The following is a 23,350-nucleotide window of genomic DNA, read 5'->3' as shown; positions in this document are numbered from 1 at the left end:
CTGCTTCATCTAGAAGTCTTTGTGTAAAATTTCAGATTCTGGCCCCTGATATACAAACCATTGTCTGTCATGATTAGAAGAGCCAAAAAAAATAGATAATGAGAATTGTAGTACAAATGAAACACACATAAATTATTTTGTCTAGCATTTGAATATGAACTCTGGTTTTAATTGAATGTTTTGCCAGGTGGGCCTCCTTTTAATTAGTGAAAAAGATCTCCCCAGATTTTTCTATTTTATCCTCTGAGTAAAAATGTAGACTCATTCCATGGCATCCTTTTGGCACTGGCTACATTTTTGTAAAATTGCTGCCAAGATGATGAGGGTATCTCCTAAAGACAGCCAGTTGACCAACTGTACAGTATATTGAATAATGTAATCTTAGATTTACTTTATTACTAATTTCATTAATAATATGCAATCCACAAAAATTTTACTAGACTTTTTACAAGACCTCTTAAATGTTATACATGACAAAATAGTTTAATAATTCATGAACTCTTTGTGAGATAACATGATAAAAGAAAGAAAAGGATCCCCCAAATAGCCTACATAATGAACTAATTTACAAATTCTAGTCCACATGCTTGGTTGGCTTCAGCATCATGGAATGAAACAATGTGTCACAACAAATTCTGCCTTGGATACCATTAAATTTAAAATTGGACCATCATCATGATTAAGGAGGCTGAAATTATTTTTAATATCAAATCTTGTATATAGTAGTGTTTAACTTCAATTGATTAATTTAGACATTTTGGCAAAACTAGAGAAACTGTAGGAAAAATAATAAGAATATTTTTCTTAACTAGAACAAAACATTTAAACCAATACTTAATCAAAATCTTGAATTTTAGTTTATTCATTCAACAAACTTTTTTTGAGACTGGGTATCCCTACCTTGTATAGTCAGGAAATACAGTGGCCATTCATGGACCCTCTCATATTATGGATTGGCACAAGAGCTCTAATCTATTCCATTTCTGACCTGGGGTGATTTTCTAAAAGGAAGCCCAGTAGCCCCTTACTCCTCCCACTTAGTAGTTCCACACTTAGTGTGAATACCTAATTAGTATATCAATTCACACTCACAACTCCTGAACTCAATCCATCGACCAATCTCAGTCTCCCCTTTGGCAATGATTATAGGTAAATGTCACCATATTCAACTTTTTAAAAGAACCTACCATGTTCCAGGAACTGACCCTATGGGCAAGAAACATAGTTACAAACTATTTAAGGGGGAAAAATCATGGATCTCTTCATCAAATAAAGTATGAAAGGACTTTATGTAACCAGGTCATCAAATGCTTTTAAACTGTACAAAATTAAACTCGCTCTTTCCCTCCTAAACCTTTCTCCCCCTCCTATCTTCTCTATCAAGATAGAGGGCAACACCATCTCCCCAGTCCTCCAGGCTTGCAGTCATCCTAGATTTCTCACTATCTCTCCCACATCCAATTTGTTCCCAAAGCCTGTTGGTTCCATCTTTGCAACATCTCTTCAGCATTCCCTCTTCTTCCTCTGACACCAGAGCATGGAGCAGACCCTTATCTGGATTATTGCCATAGTCTGCTGGTAGGCTATCCACTTCAAGTCTCTCTGCACTTCAATTTATCCTCCAATCAGCCAGCAAAGTGATTTTCCTAAAACATCAGTCCAACTGTGTCATTATCTACTCAATAAACTCTGTGGCTCCCTAGCCCCTCCAAGATCAAATGCATTAGCATTCAAAGCCCTTCCTGTTCTTGCCAGTCTTACACCCCCTGCCCCCACCTCAAACTGACCCAGGGACACCGATTTTCTTGCTATTGTTTTATGAACAAGACACTCCATTTCTGCACTAGGCATTCTCTGGCTGTTCTCCATCGCTAGAATCTCTCCTTCCTCTCTGCTTCCTGGCTTCCCTGGCTTCTTTCATGGTCCAAGTAAAATTCCATCTTCCACAGAGAGACTTTCAGAAGCCTTCTTAATTCTAGTGCTTTCCTCTGTTTATTATTTCCTATTTACTCTGTGGGTTGCTTGTTTGTACAATGCTCCTGTTAGATTATAAGCTCTTGAGGTCAGGGCCTCTCTTTTACCTTTCAGTAACCCTATTGTTTAAAATAGTACGCGGTATATAGTAGATGCTTAATAAATGCTCATTTATTAATGGATGAATGCTGCTATGAGAGAACAATTTCTGGGTTCCACTCCCTATTAAAGTTTGGTCTCAGATCTTTTAAAAACCTCTTTATAAGTCCTGAACACATTACAGCTTCAGCTATGACTCCCTGTGTTGGACTTCTGTATGCCAAAAAAAAAAAAAAAAAAAATTTAACCCTCACCAAATTTCTTAATTAAAAAAGGTGCCATTGAAATTTCAAAGTTAGAAAGGTACTGAAGGAGGCTCAGCCCTTGCCCCTAAACCATACTATATTCAAACAGTTTCAAGATTGTGATTTAGAATATAAGGACTTCGATAGCATGGAATTAAATTGAAGTACAAGTCAATCCATGTACAAAACAAAACAAGCATCCCAACCCCCATCCAAACTAAACTAAAACTAATTAAACTAAACTAAACATAATTAATTAAACTAAATTAAACATAATTAAAACATAAACTAAAACATAATTAAAATATATTTAATTTTTTTTGGGGGGGTTAGGCTTCCCCCTTGTTTTCTGAAAAGAATTATGTAAAATTTAGGATGAAAAGACCTATTTGCCTCTCATAACTGAACAAACCTAGCTAAATATGTTAGGTTTGTAGTATTCTGGTAACACAGACTGGTCTGTAACCTAGCAACTAATTAAAAAATATAATACAGTGTAACTACAGCTTTAAAGGTCCCTGAGAAACATTTAGCCATTAGGTTGCAATATGGGATTTCTGATACACTGTTATCTTCTGTTTGTCCAATCAATATCAAGTGCTATTAATAGAAACAGCAATAATAAAACATGTACTCTCTCCCTAGTTGAAATATACTCTAGGAAAAGTCCTCATAGCTTAGGTGTTTTTTAAAAATATTATTTCTTTTTCCCCACCCAGGGTTTACAAATAATAACAGGCAAAGCAAAAACAGGAGATTACTTTAGAATTCACATTAATAAGTATCAAATGGTGGAAACTATTACCTGCCTTTCTAGAAAACCATTTCCTACGTCCAACTACATCGCTTTGTTTGGACAGCATGAGCAAGTCCTTAATAACCTGTGCTCTCGTCACATGGAAGGTTTGATTACGGATCTCTATAGGTAAGATGAACCTTTCATTGTTTTTGCATTGGGGTGCTTCCTTTTTTTTTTCTTTTTCTTTTTTGGTAAGAAGCAGTATTTAAAGCCTGTGATGATAATTTTTGTTGGTAAAATGTGAGATTTCTGTTATCAGCAATAAAATACTTTGACTATTGAGAATTGTTACTATTGGTCCTACTTCTCCTATATCCCTACTTAGACAAGCCTGTCCATATATGCATGCACACATATACACACAATGTGTACTTCTATATGCATATAGAACAAATAATTAATATGTATAAATAAACTCACATACATCCAAAGAATTATCTTGAAAGCAGTTATAAGTTCTTTAATGACAAGCAGCCAACTTTATAAGAATATTGTTTTCTCAATTTTTCCCCATAATCTTATCAAAGAAAAGTAAAAGTAAGGTATATCAGACAGCTAGAGGAAAAGAAATAAACAAATACAACAATATTAAGATTTCAAAGAGATAATCATTCTATCATATCTAAATTCTTAATGAATTGAAAAAACTAGTTTGGACCCAGTGGTTGAAGGATGATGAAAAAAATGTAATGATTTGCATATTAATTCTGTTGGATAAATGAGCGAGAAAGATGATTTTAGGCTTATGGTAAATCCATAGTTCCAAAGTAGCATAATTGCATAAAGCATAATACAGAATAAGTCTTTGCATGAGTGACAACATAGTTATAAATTGACTCTTCCCTAATGGACAAAGGTAACAGTAGCATGGTAAATCAAACCCGCCATATCTCTACTATGGAATAAAACTGACTATTTCTTTATCAATTGTCAGGGAGCCAGTTGATTTTCTTAGCTATATGATCTCATGAAACAGATTAGGTTCTCTCCTGTTAACCTGCCTGGATTTTCACCATCATTTAGAATTCTTTATATGAGAATCTGAAATGGCAGTATATATAGAGAGCATCCTGTATAGGTTACCATGATTTGGCAAATGATCCTGTATACATTACCATGATACGGCAAATGATATTGTTTATTGAGATTACTAATAATTTTTTAAAAATTATTTTTCAATGCCTTGTTTTTATTTCACTTTATTTCCAGATTTATCTATCTTCCCTCCCCTCCCCACTAACTTTTCCTTTGTAACAAAAATTTTTTAAATGAAAATTAAAAGTCAGCAAAACCAATTAACATATCATCCACATTTTAGAGAATATACAATATTATGAACCCATCTCTACAATGAAGGAAGATGCATTTTCTTTACTTTTCTCAAGAGCTAAGCTGTATCATTAAAACTATAGCTTGTTAATAGTTTTAAAGATATTTAGGAATTTCTATTGATAAAAATGGATTAAGAAATACTACTTAAAATTAAGTTGATGTTCAGGAGCATCAGGCTTAATAAAAACTATGTTGTTAGAAAAGAAAAGGAAACTATACTATTACAAAATGGTATTTGTAAGGACGAGCAGAAAGCACAAACATCCAGCGTTTGCTACCATATGCTTAAAACTGTTCTAGGCACCAAGAGAATACAAAAAGTAGATGGGATCTCTATCCTAAAGAAGTTTATAATATTGTTGGGGCTACATAACTTACATATGAAACAACCATAACCAATTTAATATCAACATTCATTTTATATTTCATATAAGCGATAATTCTGTGTTGTTATAGAATATATCCCTTTATTGGCTGAAGGAATTCAGAGGAGAGAGAGAGAGAGATAAGGAAAGGTTAGAGTGATCAAGAATGCTGCTTATAAGAGGTAGCTTTTGACTTGGGCCATGAAGCATGAATGGGATTTAGGTAAGGGGAAAGCAGTATAGGTAAGAGAAAAAAAATGTGTACAGTTACAAAAGTGAAATCCAGTACAATATATTTGTAGAAATGAATTTTCTCTGATCTGACTAGAATAGAGCACAGCACGTATGTTGAATATGAATGATAAATAAGGACGGTCATATAGAAAAGGAACTATGTCTATTTGGATCCAGAGAGTAGAATTAAAGGAATTAATTGGTAGAAATTGCAACCAGGTAGAGTTTAGCTTGGCATTAGCTTCTGAACAGTGAACACTATTGAATGGAATGGGTTCACTTAAGGAATAGTGAATTCTCCAATATTCTTCAAATGAATTTCCCATCACTGGACAACTATACACGAGGGCTATTTTAAGAGAACTTTTTCAATTTAGTCATGGGGTGAGCTAAAGGATCCCTAAAGTCCCTCCCAACTCTTGAGAATATTAGTATCCTTATCTATAGAATGAGGGTAATAGCTTGAGGAACAAATGAAATAATAATTGTAAAGCATGGTGCCTGGTGCATAGTAAGTACTATATAAATGTTAGTTACTAGTGTTGTTGTTATTATATGCCAGGAACTATGCTAAATGTATCCCCTGGGATACAAAGAAAAACAAAAATGCACTTTCTATCCCAAAGAAGATCCCGTTTGGGAAAGTAATGTTCGGCTCCATTTTAGACATATTGAATTTGAAATGATGGCAAGCTATTCAATTAGAATTGTTGATTAGGCAGATGAACAAACAGGATTGGAGCCAGAATGAATTGGGATGGAAATCATAGAGACAGCATAGAGAGAATTGTTGAAGTCAGGAGAGCAAATGAGCAAGAAAAAGGTAAAATCATGGAAAGCAGAGAGCCAAAGAATTGGTTTTGGAGGAATGCTCACAGTAGGAGGCAAGGACAGCACAGGAAACAGCAATATTTGTAGAGGTACAAAAACCAAGAGATTGGTCTCTTAATAAGATAGCTAAACTAAACATACTTCATTTTGCTTCAGTTTTCTCTTCTAAGGATAATGATTTGAAATTCATTATTAAAACAGAAGAGAAGTGTATCCCTGGTTTCTTTTGAACTTGAGTAGTTAAATATGTAATTCTAGGTTACTAGAATGTGATGTGATTTTATTTTTATTTTTTATTTTTTTATTTATTAAAGCTCTTTATTTTCAAAACATATGCATAGATAATTTTTAACATTCACTCTTGCAAAACCATGTGTTTTCTCTGCCTTCCTCTCATCCTTCCCCTAGATAGCAATATATGTTAAACATGTGCAATTCTTCTATACATATTTCCACAATTATCATGTTGCACAAAGAAAATCAGATCCTAAAGGGAAAAAAAAGAAAACAAAATACAAGCAAACAACAAAAAGAATAAAAATACTAAGTTGTGATCCACACTCAGTCCTTCCACAATCTTCTCTCTCTGGGTGCAGATGACTCTCTTCATCGTAAGACCATTGGAACTGGCCTGAAGAATGTGATGTGATTTTAAAACTGCACTCGTTCATCTTTGAAATACCTTAGAGACCAGATAAGGCCAAATATCATTTTATTTTCAAAAAAAATTTCCCTCTTTTGTAAATAGAGATAATATACACTATATCTACTTTACAGAGTTTTGGAGAGGCTATATGATAGTGGGCATTTTGCAGTTATTTTATTTTCAGAGTATATTTTGTGGATGAAGACATTGAAGCACAAAAGGAATTCATAATTTTCTTTCTCTGTTTTGTCTCACCCTGATTTAGGTATTAAGATCATATCTATACCATATAAAGAGATCAGAAGGAAGGTTTCTTTTTCAAAAGCAATTTAATGGAATGGAATATTAATACCAGAACAAGTGGCTCCGAGCCCAATGGTTTTTCTGTTATCTATTAGTCTATTTTTGAAAAGCTATTCTTAATCTTGATTACTAAAAGAAAGGAAGAAATAGCCTTGACTACAAACTATATATAGTGTTAGAATAATTTCTTAATTTGAGCATTATATTGTCAAGCCCCAAGTCAACAAGTAATAATAATAATAATGATAAATTAGTTCACATTCATATAGTGTTTACCATGTACCCAGATACTGTACTAAGTACTTTATAAATAGTATTTCATTTGATCCTCACAACAACCCTTAAAAGTTAGTATTATTATTACTACCCCATTTTATGGATGAGGAAACTGAGGCAAATATAAATCAAGTGACTTACTCAGAGTCAAATAGTGTCTTAAACTGAATTTTTACTATGCATCCAACATAGTACTAGTTTTTGTGGGAAATGTATTTAACAAGCAAATTCAGGTAACAGTCAGAAACTTAAAATAAAGGCATGATACTATAGTGATAGTAACCAATGACCCTGGATGTCTATAAAAATGCAGAAAATGTGGGTAGCAAATAAATGCTTGTTGAATCAACATGCTAAATGATGTATATGCACTCATAAATATGCATATACACATATATGCAGGCATGAGTACATATATCTACATATACATGCTCATATATAAAATACAATGAGACAAATTTGACATTGGAGATATCACTGAATTCATCTAAAAATCCTTTCCTTTCCTCCATTTACTCGAATACTATATTTTTTATTTTAAATTAATTTGTGTTTTGTCCTTTTTTAAAAATCATCCTTCTTCTCCATCCCAACAAGCCTTATTAACCTGATTTTTTTTTTTTTGGTGAAGTAATTGGGGTTAAGTGACTTTCTCAGGATTATACAATCTAGTAAGTGTTATAACTGAGGTCAAATTTGAACTAGGATCCTCCTAAATTCAGGGCTGATGTTCTATCCATTGCTCCATCTAGCTGTCACCTAGAGCTATTCCCTATTACAAAGAATAAAAGAGAAAGAAAAAAATAGTAAAGCAAAAATGACCAACCCATCAACCAGGTCACCAAAATCTCCACAAGTTTAATAAATGTTTACTGCCTTGCTATGTGGCTTAATGTAGTTTAGTTACAACACTTTCAGTAATTGTTCCACTTGTCTTCAGAAAGTAAAACTAGGAGCAATGAATGAGCAGATGTTGCAAGAAGTAGATAAGTATTTTCTAAATTCTTCCATGGGATCAAGCTTAGTCATTAAAATTACAAAGAGTTTAAATTAATTTTTTAATCTTTCCATTTACATTTCTGCAATTATTGTATATATTTTTCCTGGTTTTCCTAATTTCACTCTTCATCAATTTATATCTTCTCCCTTCACCTCCTTCTCTGAACTCCTAGCTGCTCAGAATCAATTATATATATTGTTTTGCTAGGATGAGAGTGAAGCCCCCAACTATTCCTTCTGGTTATATGAAGAAACACCAGCTTTACCATCTGCTCTGCATTTATGCACTCCCTGCCACAAAATACTGTTGCCTGACCCATTGATACAACCTAATAGATCTCTGGACTTTGCCATTAACTCTGTATTAGAGCTTATCTTCATGCATTGTCTCTTCCAGTTAGAATGTGAACTACTTAGAAGCAAAAGTTCTCTCTCACTTTTTCTATCCCAGTGTTTAATAGAGTTATTACCATGTACTTAAGAGAGTTGATGTGGATTTTTTTTTCATTTAAATGCTTCTCTGAATTGTTTGTGTTCATTATTTCTTTTCCAATTTTATATAGTCATAATATTCCATTATATTTTTCTACCAAATATTTTAGTGAGTCATTCTCTAATGAATAGGCCTATATTTTGTTTCTCAGTCTTTGCTACCACAAAAAATGCTACTATGAGTATTTGATGTACATAGGTCCTCTCTGATTTGTTTTTTTTCCAAACCTTCTTTGGAAACATAATTGCAACATGATCCTTGAGGCCAGACATTTTATTTTATTTTATTTTTTTAAATATTTATTTATATTATGGCTTTTTATTTACAAAATATATACATGGGTAATTTTACAGCACTGACAATTGCCAAGCCTTTTGTTCCAGTTTTTCTCCTCCTTCCCCCAGCCCTCTCCCCCAGATGGCAGGTTGACCAATATATATTACATATGTTAAAGTATAAGTTAAATATAATATATGTATACATGTCCAAACAGTTATTTTGCTGCACAAGGAGAATCGGACTTTGAAATAGTGTACAATTAGCCTGTGAAGGAAATAAAAAATGCAGGTGGACAAAAATAGAGGGATTGGGAATTCTATGTAATGGTTCATAGTCATCTCCCAGAATTCTTTCGCTGGGCATAACTGGTTCAGTTCATTACTGCTCTATTGGAACTGATTTGGTTCATCTCATTGTTGAATATGGCCAAGTCCATCAGAATTGATCATCATATAGTATTGTTGTTGAAGTATACAATGATCTCCTGGTCCTGCTCATTTCACTCAGGATCAGTTCATGTAAGTCTCTCCAGGCCTTTCTGAAATCATCCTGTTAGTCATTTCTTACAGAACAATATTAATCCATAATATTCATATACCACAATTTATTCAGCCATTCTCCAATTGATGGGCATCCGTTCATTTTCCAGTTTCTGGCCACCACAAAGAGGGCTGCCACAAACATTCTTGCACATACAGGTCCCTTTCCCTTCTTTAAGATCTCTTTGGGATACAAGCCCAGTAGCAATACTTCTGGGTCAAAGGGTATGCACAGTTTGATAACTTTTTGATCATAGTTCCAAATTGCTCTCCAGAATGGCTGGATGTATTCACAATTCCACCAACAATGTATCAGTGTCCCTGTTTTCCCACATCCCCTCCAACATTCTGCATTACCTTTCCCTGTCATTCTAGCCAATCTGACAGGTATGTTGTAGTATCTCAGAGTTGTCTTAATTTGCATTTCTTGAAGCCAGACATTTTAGTCACTTTTAAAGTATATTTTCAAATATGTTTAAGCATATTAAAGAATTTTAGATCAAGCCATACTTTAACCACAGTTTATTAATATAACTGTCTTTCTTAGCCTCTCTAGCACTGACTTCCTTATCTTTTTCTAATCTTGTCAATGTTGTGAGTATAGGGTAAAACCTCACCTCGTAATTGTACCGACATTTCTCTATTAATAATTATTTTGAACAATTTCATGTGATTGTTAAAAGTTTATAATTCTTTGAAAACTTTTGTTCATAACTCAGAGACCAATTGTTCATTGAAGAATAGCTTTTGTATGTTTGCATTAACTGTGACTGGGGGAAGAGGGAAGGTTATTGGATCCTTTCATAGATAATCAGCACAAAGTGTTTTCCCTCAATTGATGACATTAGCCTGGCCTATATTAAGAGCCTAAAAATGCTTGTTGCCTTGCCATATGGTTTAAAGTGGCTTAGATATAGCTTTTTAGGCAATTTCCCACTTTTCCTCTGAAAGCAGAAGTATAAACAATGTGTAGAAGTTGCAAATAAACAGGCAATAACTATGGAATACCTACTATGTGTCAGGCACTGTTCTTAAATACTAGTGTTATTACTATTCTATATTAAAGCTCAAACTAAAAAAATTATGCCACATAAGGAATAACTAATGGAACTAATAATGATATTTCTTAATTAGATTTATATATGAAGGATTGTCATAAAATGGGGATTATACTATTTTGACTCAAAGAGTAGCATGAGAAGCAACTGATGAAAATTGTGGAAATATAGATTTTGGCTGAGTATATAAAAGCACATTTAAATAACTAGAACTATTCAACAGCAGAATGGCTTGTTTGATGACCCTCATTTCATTAAGAGTGTTTACAAGCAGAGGTCAGAAAAGTATACATCAAGTGCTTTGTCCTAAGTTGTCCCAAATTGCTTTCCAGCCTTATATCTATATTACACATTGTCTGGCGCTCTATGGTCCAATTAAACTGACTTGCTGTTTCTCACACACAACATTTATCTCCCCTCTTGTATTGACTGTACCCCATAACCAAAATATATTAGCAACTTGAAGGTACACAGAAAATACTCCATGTAGGAGATAGCATTTGAGTAAAACTTCAAAGAAAATTAGCATTATATATGAATGAGGAACAAGCAAGGGGGAACAGCTTATACAAAGCCTTGGAGATGGGAAATGGAATTGCATGTGTGAGAAAGTTAGAAGACTAGTTTAACTGGAATGGAGAGTCCATAAAGCAAAGTAATATATAACAAAGCTGGGGAGGTAAGTTGGATCTAGGTTGTGAATGACTTTAAACACCAAACCGAGTTTATTTAATCATAGAGGTAAGAAGGAGTCACTGGAAATTTATTGAATAAACTGAAATTATTTCATTTTTATTTTAAGAATATCAGTTTGGAAACTGGGGAAAATGGGCTGGAAAGATGTCTGGGAGTCCAGTTAAGAGGCTATATTGTCTTTTCTTTTCCAAAATATTATGTCCATAAAAAGTATACATCTCCAATTCAATTATATTTCTAGAGAGTATAAATTTTCATCATTTTTCTTCAAGATAATTGCAAAAGTCTCTTGGCAGATTTCCCTCTCTCTGTTGTCATCTTTGTTTCTTAGATTCCTTAAGGATCCAATTAAATTTCCATTTTCTATAAGAAGTTTTTCTAAGTTCTTCCCAATCTTAGGGCTTCTCCTCTGTGATTATCACCAATTTATTCTGTATGTAGCTTATTTATACAGTAATTTGCATGTTGTCTTTCCTATTAGATTGTTAAATGTTTTAGGTAGGAACTATTTTTGCCTTTATTTACATCCTTAGCCCTTAGCACAGTGCCAGGCACATAGCAAGCACTGAATAATGTTTTAGATTCCATGGGATTTTTGTATTTTATGATACATTGATCTTTATGATTTTTGATATACTGATCTTTAACTATTATGAGAAGACTTTTAACAAGAGCATTTTCTTAAAGAAAAATGTTAAAAAAAAAAAAGAAAAGAAAAAAAGAAAAATGTTCAAGTCTGTCCTATGAAGAATGGATATTCTTCTTCACTGGTGAATTGGTTCTTATAAGAATATTTTTGTAATTAGTCATAGATTTCAATGGGATATTCTAATGGGAAAAAAAAAGATCTTACTTGTTGGTAATGAACTATTAAGGTCTTTTTTTTTTTTAAATAAATGTAGTCAGCTTTAACAAGAATACATACCCTTGATTATATTATTTATAAACAAGACAACATTGAAACAGAAAGTTTATTTTCTTTCTTTAAAAATTCAATTTTATTTTATTTTCATTTCTAAATTCTTTTGCTCCCCTTTTTTTCCCCAACCCACCAAGAAGGCAAAAAATAAACCAAAAGGACACATTACAAATATGTATAGATATACAAAACAAACTTCCACATTAGCCATGTCCTGCCTGCTTCCCCTTTCCCACCAAAAAAAAGAAAAAAGAAAAAGAAAAATTAAAAAAGAAGAAAACATGCCTCAATGAATATTCTTGATTTTATCACTTCTTTTTTTGAAGATGTTATACATTTCATAAGTTCTTTGGAATGGTATTTGATCATTATGTTAATCAAAATTATTAATTAAAATTGATTATCTTAATTTTATTACTATTACTATATAAATTGGTTCTGCTTACTTTACTTTGTATCAGTTCAAATTAGTCTTCCTAGATTTTTCTGAAATCTTTTTCTTCATAATGTCTTACAGCACAATAGTATTATGCCATATTTATATACCAATTTGCTAATTTATTCCCCAACTGAAGAGCATAAATTTCTAATTCTTTCCACAAAAAGAGATGCTGCAAATATTTTTGCATGTATGAGCCCTTTTCCTCTTGCTTTGAACTCTTTAGAATACAGACTTAGTAGTGGGAATCCCTGGGTCAAAAGATATTCTAGTGTAATAGCTTTTGGAGACAGAATTACAAATTGTTTTCCAAAATGGTTGGATTAGTTCACAGCTTTGCCTTTAATGAATTAGTTCATTAGTATGTCCATTTTCCCACACTTGCTCCAACATTTATCATTTTCCTTTTTTGCCACTTCAGATAATCTGATTCATAAGAAGTGTTGACTCAGAATTGTTTTAACTTGTTCTTTTCTAATTTTTAGTAATTTAGGGTATTTTCCCCATATGACTATGATAGCTTTGATTACTTTCCTTGAAACCTGCCTATTTGTATTCTTTGATCATTTATCAATTGAGGGATCACTCTGATCCTTGGAAATTTAACTCAGTTCCCTTTTTACTTTAGAACTGAGGCCTTGATCAGGGATACTTCCTGCAAAGATCTTTTTTCCCCCAGTTCCCTGCTTCTCTTCTAATTTTAACTGAATTGGTTTGATTTGTGCAAAATCTTTTTTAATTTTATATAATCAAAATTACTCATTCTACTTCCTCTGAGTCTCTTTCTTATTTGGTCACTAACTCTTCCCCTTTCCGTAGTCCTGATTGATTGATAGATAGTTTGGTCAATGCTCTGCCAGTTGGCTTATGACCTTTTATGCCTGAATCACACACCCATGTTTATTAGCTTATCTCAATAGTTGGCATCAGATGTTGGTGTATGCCTGATTTCTGCCAGACTCCTTTTCAGAATTCCCACAGTTTTTGTCAGACAATGAATTCTTGCCCCAGTAGCTGGGATCTTTCAATTTTTCAAATCCCACGTTATTGTACTCCTTTGCTTCTATATATTTTGTATCTAATCTGTTACACTGATCAACCTTTTTTTTTTTTTTTTTTTTAAATCCAGGTTTAAATTGCTTCAATTGTTACAATTTTGTAGTCTAGTTTGAGATTTAATACGGCAAAGCTTCCTTCTTTCCCATTTTTCCCTGTGAACTCTTTTAATATTCTTGACTTTTTTTTCTTCCAAATGAATTTTTAAAGATTTTTTTCCTAGCTCTATAAAGTGATTCTTTGGTAGTTATAGTCAATGTGACAGTGATTGAATAAGTAAATTAATTTAGATAATATAATTTTTATATTGTCTTGACCTAAACATGATTAATGATTTTCTAATTATTCAATTTTTGTTTGGAATGCTTTGTAATCATGTTCATGTAGTTCCTATGTGTATATGCTTGACAAGTAAACTTGCATATATTTTACACTATAGTGATTTTTGCCCTAGTGTTCTATCTCAATTTCCTTTTATGTCCCTGGATACTGGAATGATCTTGGTCCTACTTGCAGCTACTCCCAGGCTGTACTACTAGTCAGTCCTACCCCAATGTTCCCAGACTTCTCTTTCTATCTTCCTAAGTTGTCCTAGACTGGAAAAATAACTCACTGTGACTTCTTCTTGGCTTTTTCAATCAGAATCGGTTGCATTTTCTAGGTTCTGGAGAAGGTGTGCTGGGAGAACCAGGTAAAAATATTTCCTCTCACTCTAACCATCTTGAGTCTGCCTCCTAAAAGTTTATTTTCTTTAAGAATACCTCCAGTGATTGATGGTACTGGTAGTAGCACTCATCATCATCATCAACAACAATGGTACTAGTCTTAATATATGTACATTCAAAACTTTTAAATAGATCATAACAGATTTGGAAAGTACCTTCACAAAAATCCATATATTAACAAAGCACAGAGCCCATTATTTTAAAGATAAAAGCTTATATTTCCCAATAGGAAGAGGAATGATATTCTCAAAACATATAATAAACAAGTCAATATAACATATGCAGAAATATTTTTGGAACAAGCAGTTGATAATATGTAAAGGTCCTGATCGTCTTTCAGTTGTAATCCTTCTCTGGGAGGAGATCTCTTTTCTCTGTGTGCAGGTTTCTTGGGAAGCTTCTGGAACCTCCAGCCAGCCTCTTCTTCTTCTTCCTGAATCCTGGCTCTGAATCTCCTCCAGCTCTTGTCCTTCCCCAATCCAGACTCCTCCTCCAGGCCTCACTCCAGGCTCAATGTTGTCTTCTTTTATCCTCCAAGAGAATGGGCGTGTAAGAACTCAAGGGGCTGGGGGGAAATTACTTCAACTAATGAACTTGCTCCTTTTAAAGGTTGTCTAAACTACTTTTCATATGTAAACTCCTCCTCAGAAGTTCAAAGGGGTAAACTCCCCTTAAAGGCCTTAACCAAAGGTGTGAACTAGAGAATTGTTAAGTACGGACTTAGCACTTAGTAAGAACCTAATAATAATAGGCATACATTATTCAACACATTGAATATAACTGAAAAAGGTATATCTTTAGATAAATGGTTAAAATATGCAAAGAAACCATGAAAACTACATTTCATTGCAGGTTATAAAAGTTTAGCCCCTAATAGCTGGCAAGATATGGCTAAAATTATGCATCAGAAGCCCACTATTTTCTATGGATTTCTAAATGGCAAATCCCCAGCTTGCAAATATAGACCTTAACATATCCTGGGGAATTTAATCAATATACAGTATTGAAACTGGAGCATTAACACAGATTGAACCATTGCTTATAATTGCCTAGACATAATATTGATCCACAAAATTTAAGGATATTTTGAATAGATGCTACCATATTCATAATCTCCAAATTACATTTAATAAAAAATTTTTCAAAAAAATAGAGATCAAGCAGAAGAATTAAAAATCATGTGATACCAGGAAAGGGTGAATGTCACCTCTGTGGTCCTATCTGCCACTAGAATGGAACCAAGGGTGCTTTCTGCAAGCCTACAAAGGATGAACTGACTTGCTTGTAATTTTTTGAATAACAAAAACCAGTTATTTTATCCTCCTGTAATATTAGAATATTAATTAAAAAGTAATAATAGGGCATCAACTTGTCCTGAATCTATTTATGTCTGAATCCCATCAAAAATATGATAAGGAGATAATAATAAAATAGATTTGATTTGCCAATCGTCATTGTTCAGGAGAACAAAGCAGAGTAACACTAAAAGTTAAAGAATACTCAATAATGGCTTTTGAGGAGGATGCTGTTTGGGGAGTATAGTAAGATGGTATCTAGATTCCTGAAGCGTGTCACTGATCTTTTGGAAGTGAGAATAGCTTGAAGGGTAGTCAGGCTTAATCACTCATTTCCATTACTAATGTGTGTGCTTTAGTGTGTGCACACAGCTGTGGCCACATTCTTTTCATGAGTCACAAATATTGCCAGACACCGATGCTAATTCTTGGCCCAGTTCTGCTTTCTGTGTCAGTTATTGTCAGACAAGCTGGCAAGACTCACTCCAGGCAGGGTAAATTGTTTAGCTGTCTTTGGCAGGGATGTGGCTAGTGATTGTTTTTCTGACCTTGGCAGCCCCATGATCTCTTTTTCATATCTGGACTTTGCTTGTGCCTGCCATCTAAAGTGTCTAGGTGCGCCTTCCCAGATTCTGAGAAGTGCTGTTACCCAACAGCATCCTTTGACTGTTTGTTTTTTTTATTTTTTGGCATTGGGAATGATTTCAAGATAAAGTTCACCTCTAGGTTCAAAAATACATTCTGGATCATTTCTCTCCTCTTCCCTTAATTTAATCTCTCTCTGTCAAGCACCCAAGAGTAACAGGGATGGCACTGGCAGACCCAACAGGAGCAATGACAGCCGGAGTAGTGTCAGATGTTGCTATGGCACTAATAGCTGTAGCAAAGTGGTGACTTTGGCAACTCAGTGACTGAGGCTGTCTGCTTTGAAGATGGAGGGTATACATTCAGAGACATATGTAGGAACAGCAGTAATAAAGAAACAATCGGTTATTATGATGTACAAACTAGCAGCTGTTGCAGGATGGCAAGTAGGGAAGGAGCTTGCTTCTTGTTGCTGCTGTCAAGCACTGATTTCTGTTCCACTCTTATTTTCAGTGAGTTCTGTGGCAGTTGGATTATTCTTGCTGTTCTTGTTTATTTGACCCATTAGTTGTTAACACACCTCTGGGTATGACTAAGGTCTTGGGAGAAAAGAGTGTCACTGATGTGAAAGAGTGAGTGTGAATGGGGAGGGGGTGGGAGAGAAAAATTGGCTCACATTGGGAAAAAAAAAAAAAAACAATAGTAGATGAAACATGTTTCTTTTTGACAGTTTGTCATTTACTCATTTAGCCTCCAATAATTAATTGCCTATAAAACCATGAAACTAATATTCTCTTTCTCCTGATGCTTTATTTCTGTACCTGTTTATTTTTTATGTCTTCATACACAGAAACATATAAGCACTGCTAATACCTGACTTCTGTTCAGATGATTAGTACCAGAAAGAATAGAGAAGGAGAGGAACATTACTTGATAAGAGGTCCTTTCATTGGAACACTTTACCAAAGCCTGTTTTGCCATTATTGAAACCTCATTTACACTTTTGGAGCCTACCTCATCCTCTCTTACTCTCACACATATCATTGACCCTATTTTTTTTTTTTTAAAGGTCTAGTTTGATAATATCTCCTCCTCCTCTAGCTTTAATTGATGGCTTTGACTATTCCTTTTCCTGGTAGTATGAATAGGTCTTGCCCTAGATCTTTTGTGTGAGCCCATCAGATACTCATAAACTATGATTAAATCACCTCTCATCATCTCTCTTCAAGACTTAACACATTTAGCTTTCAAAACCTGCCCTTATAAGGCCCTGCCCTCCTCAAATAAGCTCTGTTATCTTCTTGCACATTTTCTCAAATACCTGAATGCTCTGTTTTTTGCAGGTCAATGACTGCTGCTGTGCATAGTATTCTAAATGTGATTAGAATTGGGATTCTGAAGGTTTTTAACCCATACAACCCTTTCTTTATAGAAATATCTTAGAATTGTGTCAGTCTTCCTCACTGCCACAAAGCCCAATCAGTTCAAATCATACATTGTCTCTTAATTAACTTATTATTTCTAAGTAGAATCATTTAATCATGGCTAACATGTTTTTCTGTTTCTATTAGATCAATTACCCTGACAGTTTTTAGCAATAAATTGTCCCTGGAATTCCTCTTGCTGTTGAGTTACCCTTTTTCTGGCATCAAAATTCCTGGAAATATTGCTGTTAACTTGTAACTTCTTGCTTTTTTTATATGAATTTGAAAATTGTACAGTTTCCATTGCTACAACATAGCCCATTCTATTAAAATTCAAGTTTTTCATTCTTTGACATTTCTTTTTGTAACAGTTTTGTTGCATTTTTGGACCTTACAAAATGTATTTATTAATGTCCTTAAAACAGGATCATTCATATTATCCCTATATCTTAGCCTTTTTGATTTCACTTATTAATGTTTTAGGGGATTCTTTGTCAAATGATTTGGTAGAATCAAAATCTGTTATTTATTAAATTATTATCTCTACAAGCTTATAAAAGGAATTTAGTTAGATTATCTGGACATAATCCATTTAACAAGATTCTTTATTGACACTTAGATGATCTCTTTCACCATCAGATCAGATTTTCAAATCAGTTCAACTAAATACAAAACAATGGGAATCCAAAGGCAAAAATAAAAAGTCCCTAGGTTCTGTGAGCTTATATTCTGTAAGAATAAAAAATGCCCATTTATAAATAAGTATAAAGTATGTTCAATATAACACAAAGAAATGGAAGAAAGGAAGAAGGGAGAGAGAGATAAAGGGAGAGCATCTGGATCTAAATTGTGGATATATATATATATATATATATATATATATATATATATATATATATATATATATATATATATTCATAATATATATATTCATAATATATATATATATACATATATATATACACACACATATATATATATATATACATATATATATATATTTAGTATGTGTATGTGAAAAAACAGCTTAGAATACAAGAAAATACTACCAGAAATACTAGATATTAGAAAATAAAATAGCTAGATCCTCAAAAACATTAGAAATACTATAAAATAAAAATCCATTCTTATTAATTTTATTTATATGATTATAGAGTCAATTTAGTGACATTGATAAAATTCTGGGCTTGAAGCCAGAAAGACCTGGGTGACCTTCCGGAAGTCATTTAATCTCTAGATATCTCAAACATCTCCCTATGATTTATCTACTAAATCATATTAAGAGTATAGACTTGTAATGATTCAGTGAGTTTCACCATTCAAATTCACAAAGTGATCTAATAAAAAGGGGTAGGTCATTCTTCATTAAAATAATTAATCCCTAAGATTTCTTTTGGTAATCGACATATTTTCTATGATGGAGAAGATAGTTATTAGCCAATTTGAAATGTTAGGCAGCATATGTTATGACAATTACTCATAAAATTAAAAGTAAAGATTAAAGTTTTTAAAGCATACTCATTTATGTAATAAGAATAAACTTTAATATTATAGAACTTTAATCTTCAAAATCAATTTCAGAACTGCTTCCCACTCTCAGTTTTTTCATTCATATCCCCTACTTCCTGCTGATATTTGTCAGAATGGTTGGACTTTTTTAAAATTTGGATTCCTACCAATTTTAAAAGTTGTAGCATGGTATGTTATATTATTGACAATTCCTTAATTCTATTAAGATCATCAGGAATCTCCACCACTACTTCTGTCAGTGATAAATTCATAGAGTTTTAGAATCAGAAAAGATCTTAGAAATCATTCAATCTACTCTCTTATACATCTGTAAAATTATAAAATAGACCATTAAAGGAGTGGTTGGTGAACATCTAGAGAGAGAATCAGTGATTATAATAAGCCAATAAGGCTTCATCAAGAAAAAGACAAGATTGATTAACTTCTTTTTTTTTTTTTAGGATTACTGAACTAGTAGATGAGATGAATACTATGAATACAGATTATTTAAATTTTAACAAAACTTTTGACAAACTATTTTTGAAGATGTGGGGTTGGAAATTATCTAACTTAAAATAAAAGAAATGGATACAGAGATCTGAACCTGGCACTTTATTATAGTGTTCATGGCCCCCTCTAAGGAAGTGGACCTCAGATCTTTCTCATGCTCAGAGACACCCTCTTCCTCCAGGGCCTTAGTTTTATAGCACTTAATACCCAGATAACACAGATAAAGCAGACCAAAGATACAGAATTTCATTAGCTGATAGACCTAGCCTTTGACTTTCTAGAGGGTAGACTCAAAATGCAGAATCCCATTGATTTACAAATGGGCTAATGAGCAGACCTTGACAGACCCTTTTTGACTTTTCAGAAGGTCCTGAAGAAGACACCCATGGGCTGGCATAAAAGCAGGCCATAGATTAGCAATCACAACCACTTGTTGGTCAAATGTTCATGGTCATTTCTCCATGTTGCGCTGCAGTTCACAGCTCTGGGGTCCAATATTCAGAACTTAAAATGTTGAGAAATCCAGATATGTAAATGAGGAGGGAGAACATTACAGGAATGAATTACAACCATTGAAAATGAAGTTAGTAGATAAAGTGATATCTATGAATACAGCAAGACTGTCTGGTCACTGGAATGTAGAGCATGTGGTGAGAAGTAAGGTATATAAAACTTGGAAAGGTAAAAAAGGAACACATTATAAAGGGCCTTAAAACTCAGAAAGTTTTGTATTTCATCTTGGATATAATAGGGAACCACTGGAGATAATGCTGTGAGGATTGACATTGTTAGTACTACTCTTTAGGAGAATCAGTTTGACAGCTAAATGGAGGATAATCTGGAATGAGGAGAGACTTGAAGTAAAGTATATATCCAGTGGATCACTACAATAGTCCAGGTATAAGGCGAGGAGAGATTTCAGTGGAGTGGTGGTAGTATCTGAGAAAAAAAAAGGGAACATATATGATAATATTATGATGTCCTTAGCAGGAATTGGCAAGAGATTGGATATAGGAAAGATGAGGGAGTAAGGGTCCAGTGTAAAATTTAAGACATATGTGATTGGGAGGATAGTAGTTGCTATAATAGTGGAAGAAAAGTTTAGAGAAGGATTTTGGTGGAAACAGGATGAATTCAGCTTTGGATCTATTGAAGTTAAGATTTCTATATGATTCCCAGTTCAAACTGTGAGAGGCTGGGAGTCAGGAGAAACATTAGGGCTGAACAAATAAATCCAAGAATCATATCCATAGAGATGATCATTGAATCCATGAGAGCTAGTAAGATCACCAACCATGATAGTATAGATGGAGAAGAGAAGAGGGCTTAGGAGATCTGAATAGTTTAACAGATGTGACCCTGGATTAATATTTATCAAAGGAGACTGAGAATAAGTTTTCAGAGAAGTAGGAGGAGAATCAGGAGAGAGCAGTGATCAAAAAACAGAGAAGAAAGTATAAGAAGGAAGTACTCACTTCTTGCACCATACTGTCTTGGAAGAATTGAAACCTTGGAAGAACTTTAGGTCCCTAAAAGAATCTCTGAAAATAGCTACACAAAATTGATGAAGCTTGGGACACTGCCTCTATCCTGGAAACAGAGCCCTATTTGAACAAAGAGCTAAAAGTCAAATAAAAGGCTAGGGAAATGAACAAAGAACAGAAAAATATTCTGACCATAGAAAGTTACTATGATGACAAGGAAAGTCAAAATATACACTCAGAAGACCATAACAAAGTCAAAACTCCTACTTGCAAAGCCTCAAAGAAAAATAAGAATTGGGTACAAGCCATATAAGACCTCATAAGAAATTTTGAAAATTAATTAAGACAGGGACTTCTGGCCAAGATGGCAGAGGGGACACATACATCTATCTAAGCTCTTTTTTGCTCTCAGAATACTTTATTTCATGACAAGGCCTCAGAATTAGTGCTTGACTGAAAAAACCCACGAATACATTACCAACAGAAGATATCCTCGAAATTCGCCAGAAAAGGTCTGTTTTTGCTCACGGGCTGGGATGATTAGATCAGATGCAGATTGAAAGCAGAAGGGGGGGGGGTGACATCAGCCGTTTCTGCGGGAAGAATCCACAGTATGGATACTTTGCCCTGGCAGCAAGCCAGTAGATCAGCAGAGAAGCTATAAACACAGGGTAAAGATTATAACCCCAAAGAGCTAGAGTGTCTCAGGACCTGGCCACATCCACCCAGAGTGACTCAGCACTCTTAGAGTCTTGGAGCTCAGACATAGCACAGCCATTGCTGTCATGCTAGTGCCTCACTGCTGCCCCTGCAGTTTGTAGAGGAAGCTTGGTAATATCATGCAGCTCCACCCCACCCCCCCCAAGAAAAAAAAAAAAAAAAAGCATTCTGCATTTGCTTTTTTTTGTTAGTTTTCTTTAATTCTTCTTTGACAAAATGAGCAAAAAATTAAAGCACACTCTGACAATAGAGAGCCTCTATATGGATAGAGAGCAGACTTTAAACCCTGAGGAGACTAAAAACAGATTGTCTCCAGATGAATCCCCAAAGGGGGATATGATCTAATCCCCACCACATAAGACTCTCATAGAAGAAATTAAAAAGGCTCTTACAAGAGAGCTAGAAGAAAAATGGGGAAAAGAAAGGGGAGCTTGGCAAGAGGATCTGGATAAGTCATCCCACTCATTTAAAGATCGAGTGGATAAAGAAATCAAATCCTTGAAAAATAGAATTAGTGAATTAGAAAAAGAAAATAGCTCTCTAAAGAATAAAGTTGGTGAAGGAAAAAAAATTCCATAGAACAAAACAATTCACAATTCACTTAAAAATTCAATTGAACAATTAGAAAAAGAAATTTTAAAAGTGAGTGAAGAAAATTATTAAAAATCAGAATTGAATAAATGGAATTTCATGACTCAAGGAGACACCAAGAATCAGTCAAACAAAACCAAAAAAATGAAACAATGGAAAAAATGTCACATACTTTATTGGGAAAACAACAGACCTGGAAAATAGATCTAGGAGAGATAATCTGAGAATTAGTGGACTTCCTGAAAAACATGATGAAAAAAAGAGCCTGGACACTATTTTCCAGGAAATTATCAAAGAGAACTGCCCAGGTGTTATAGAAACAGAGGGTAAAATAGATATTGAAAGAATTCATTGATCATTTATTGAAAGGGACCCTAAAATCAAAACTCCAAGAAATATAGTAGCTAAATTCCAGAACTATCAGACCAAAGAAAAAAATACTACAAGCTGCTAGAAAAAATCAATTCAAATATAGAGGAGCCATACTAAGGATTACTAAGGATCTAGAAGCATCCACATTAAAGGATCAAAGGGTTTGGAATCTGATGTTCCGAAAGGCTAAGGAACTAGGTATGTAGCCAAAAATAACTTATGAGCAAATAAAAAATGAGCATTTTTTTCCCAGGGAAGAAGATTCATTCAATGAAAGGAGAATTTCATCTATTTCTGATGAAAAAAACAGAACTAAACAAAAAATTTGTTCTCCAAATATAGGACTCAAGAGAAACCTAAAAAGGTAAAAAGAAATCTTGGGAACTATATTTCTGTTATAAAGATACATAAAGAACACATGTATAATTTGTTCTTAGAAACTAGAGGTGGAAAGAAAATTGTACCAGAAAAAAAGGGTAAAGTGGGGGTACTACATTTCATGAAGAGGCAAAGGAAACCTATTATATCTGAGAGAAAGAAGGGAAGGGGATGA

General features: G+C 33.8%; 1 protein-coding gene across 4 annotated transcripts in view; it reads left to right on the top strand.

Annotated features, from left to right (window-relative positions):
* CFAP61 (cilia and flagella associated protein 61) overlaps positions 1 to 23,350 on the top strand; it is a 329,189-nt gene that overhangs the window by 249,896 nt on the left and 55,943 nt on the right. For all 4 annotated transcript variants that reach the window (XM_074287748.1, XM_074287746.1, XM_074287747.1 and 1 more), the window contains one exon: positions 3,038 to 3,243. In XM_074287748.1, the coding sequence (XP_074143849.1) occupies positions 3,038 to 3,243 (206 nt within the window). The remainder of the gene's footprint in view (positions 1 to 3,037; positions 3,244 to 23,350) is intronic.

The sequence above is a fragment of the Sminthopsis crassicaudata genome, chromosome 2 (assembly GCF_048593235.1).
Source record: "Sminthopsis crassicaudata isolate SCR6 chromosome 2, ASM4859323v1, whole genome shotgun sequence".
In the NCBI taxonomy this organism is placed as follows: domain Eukaryota; kingdom Metazoa; phylum Chordata; class Mammalia; order Dasyuromorphia; family Dasyuridae; genus Sminthopsis; species Sminthopsis crassicaudata.
This window is presented reverse-complemented; position numbering and strand designations above follow the sequence as displayed.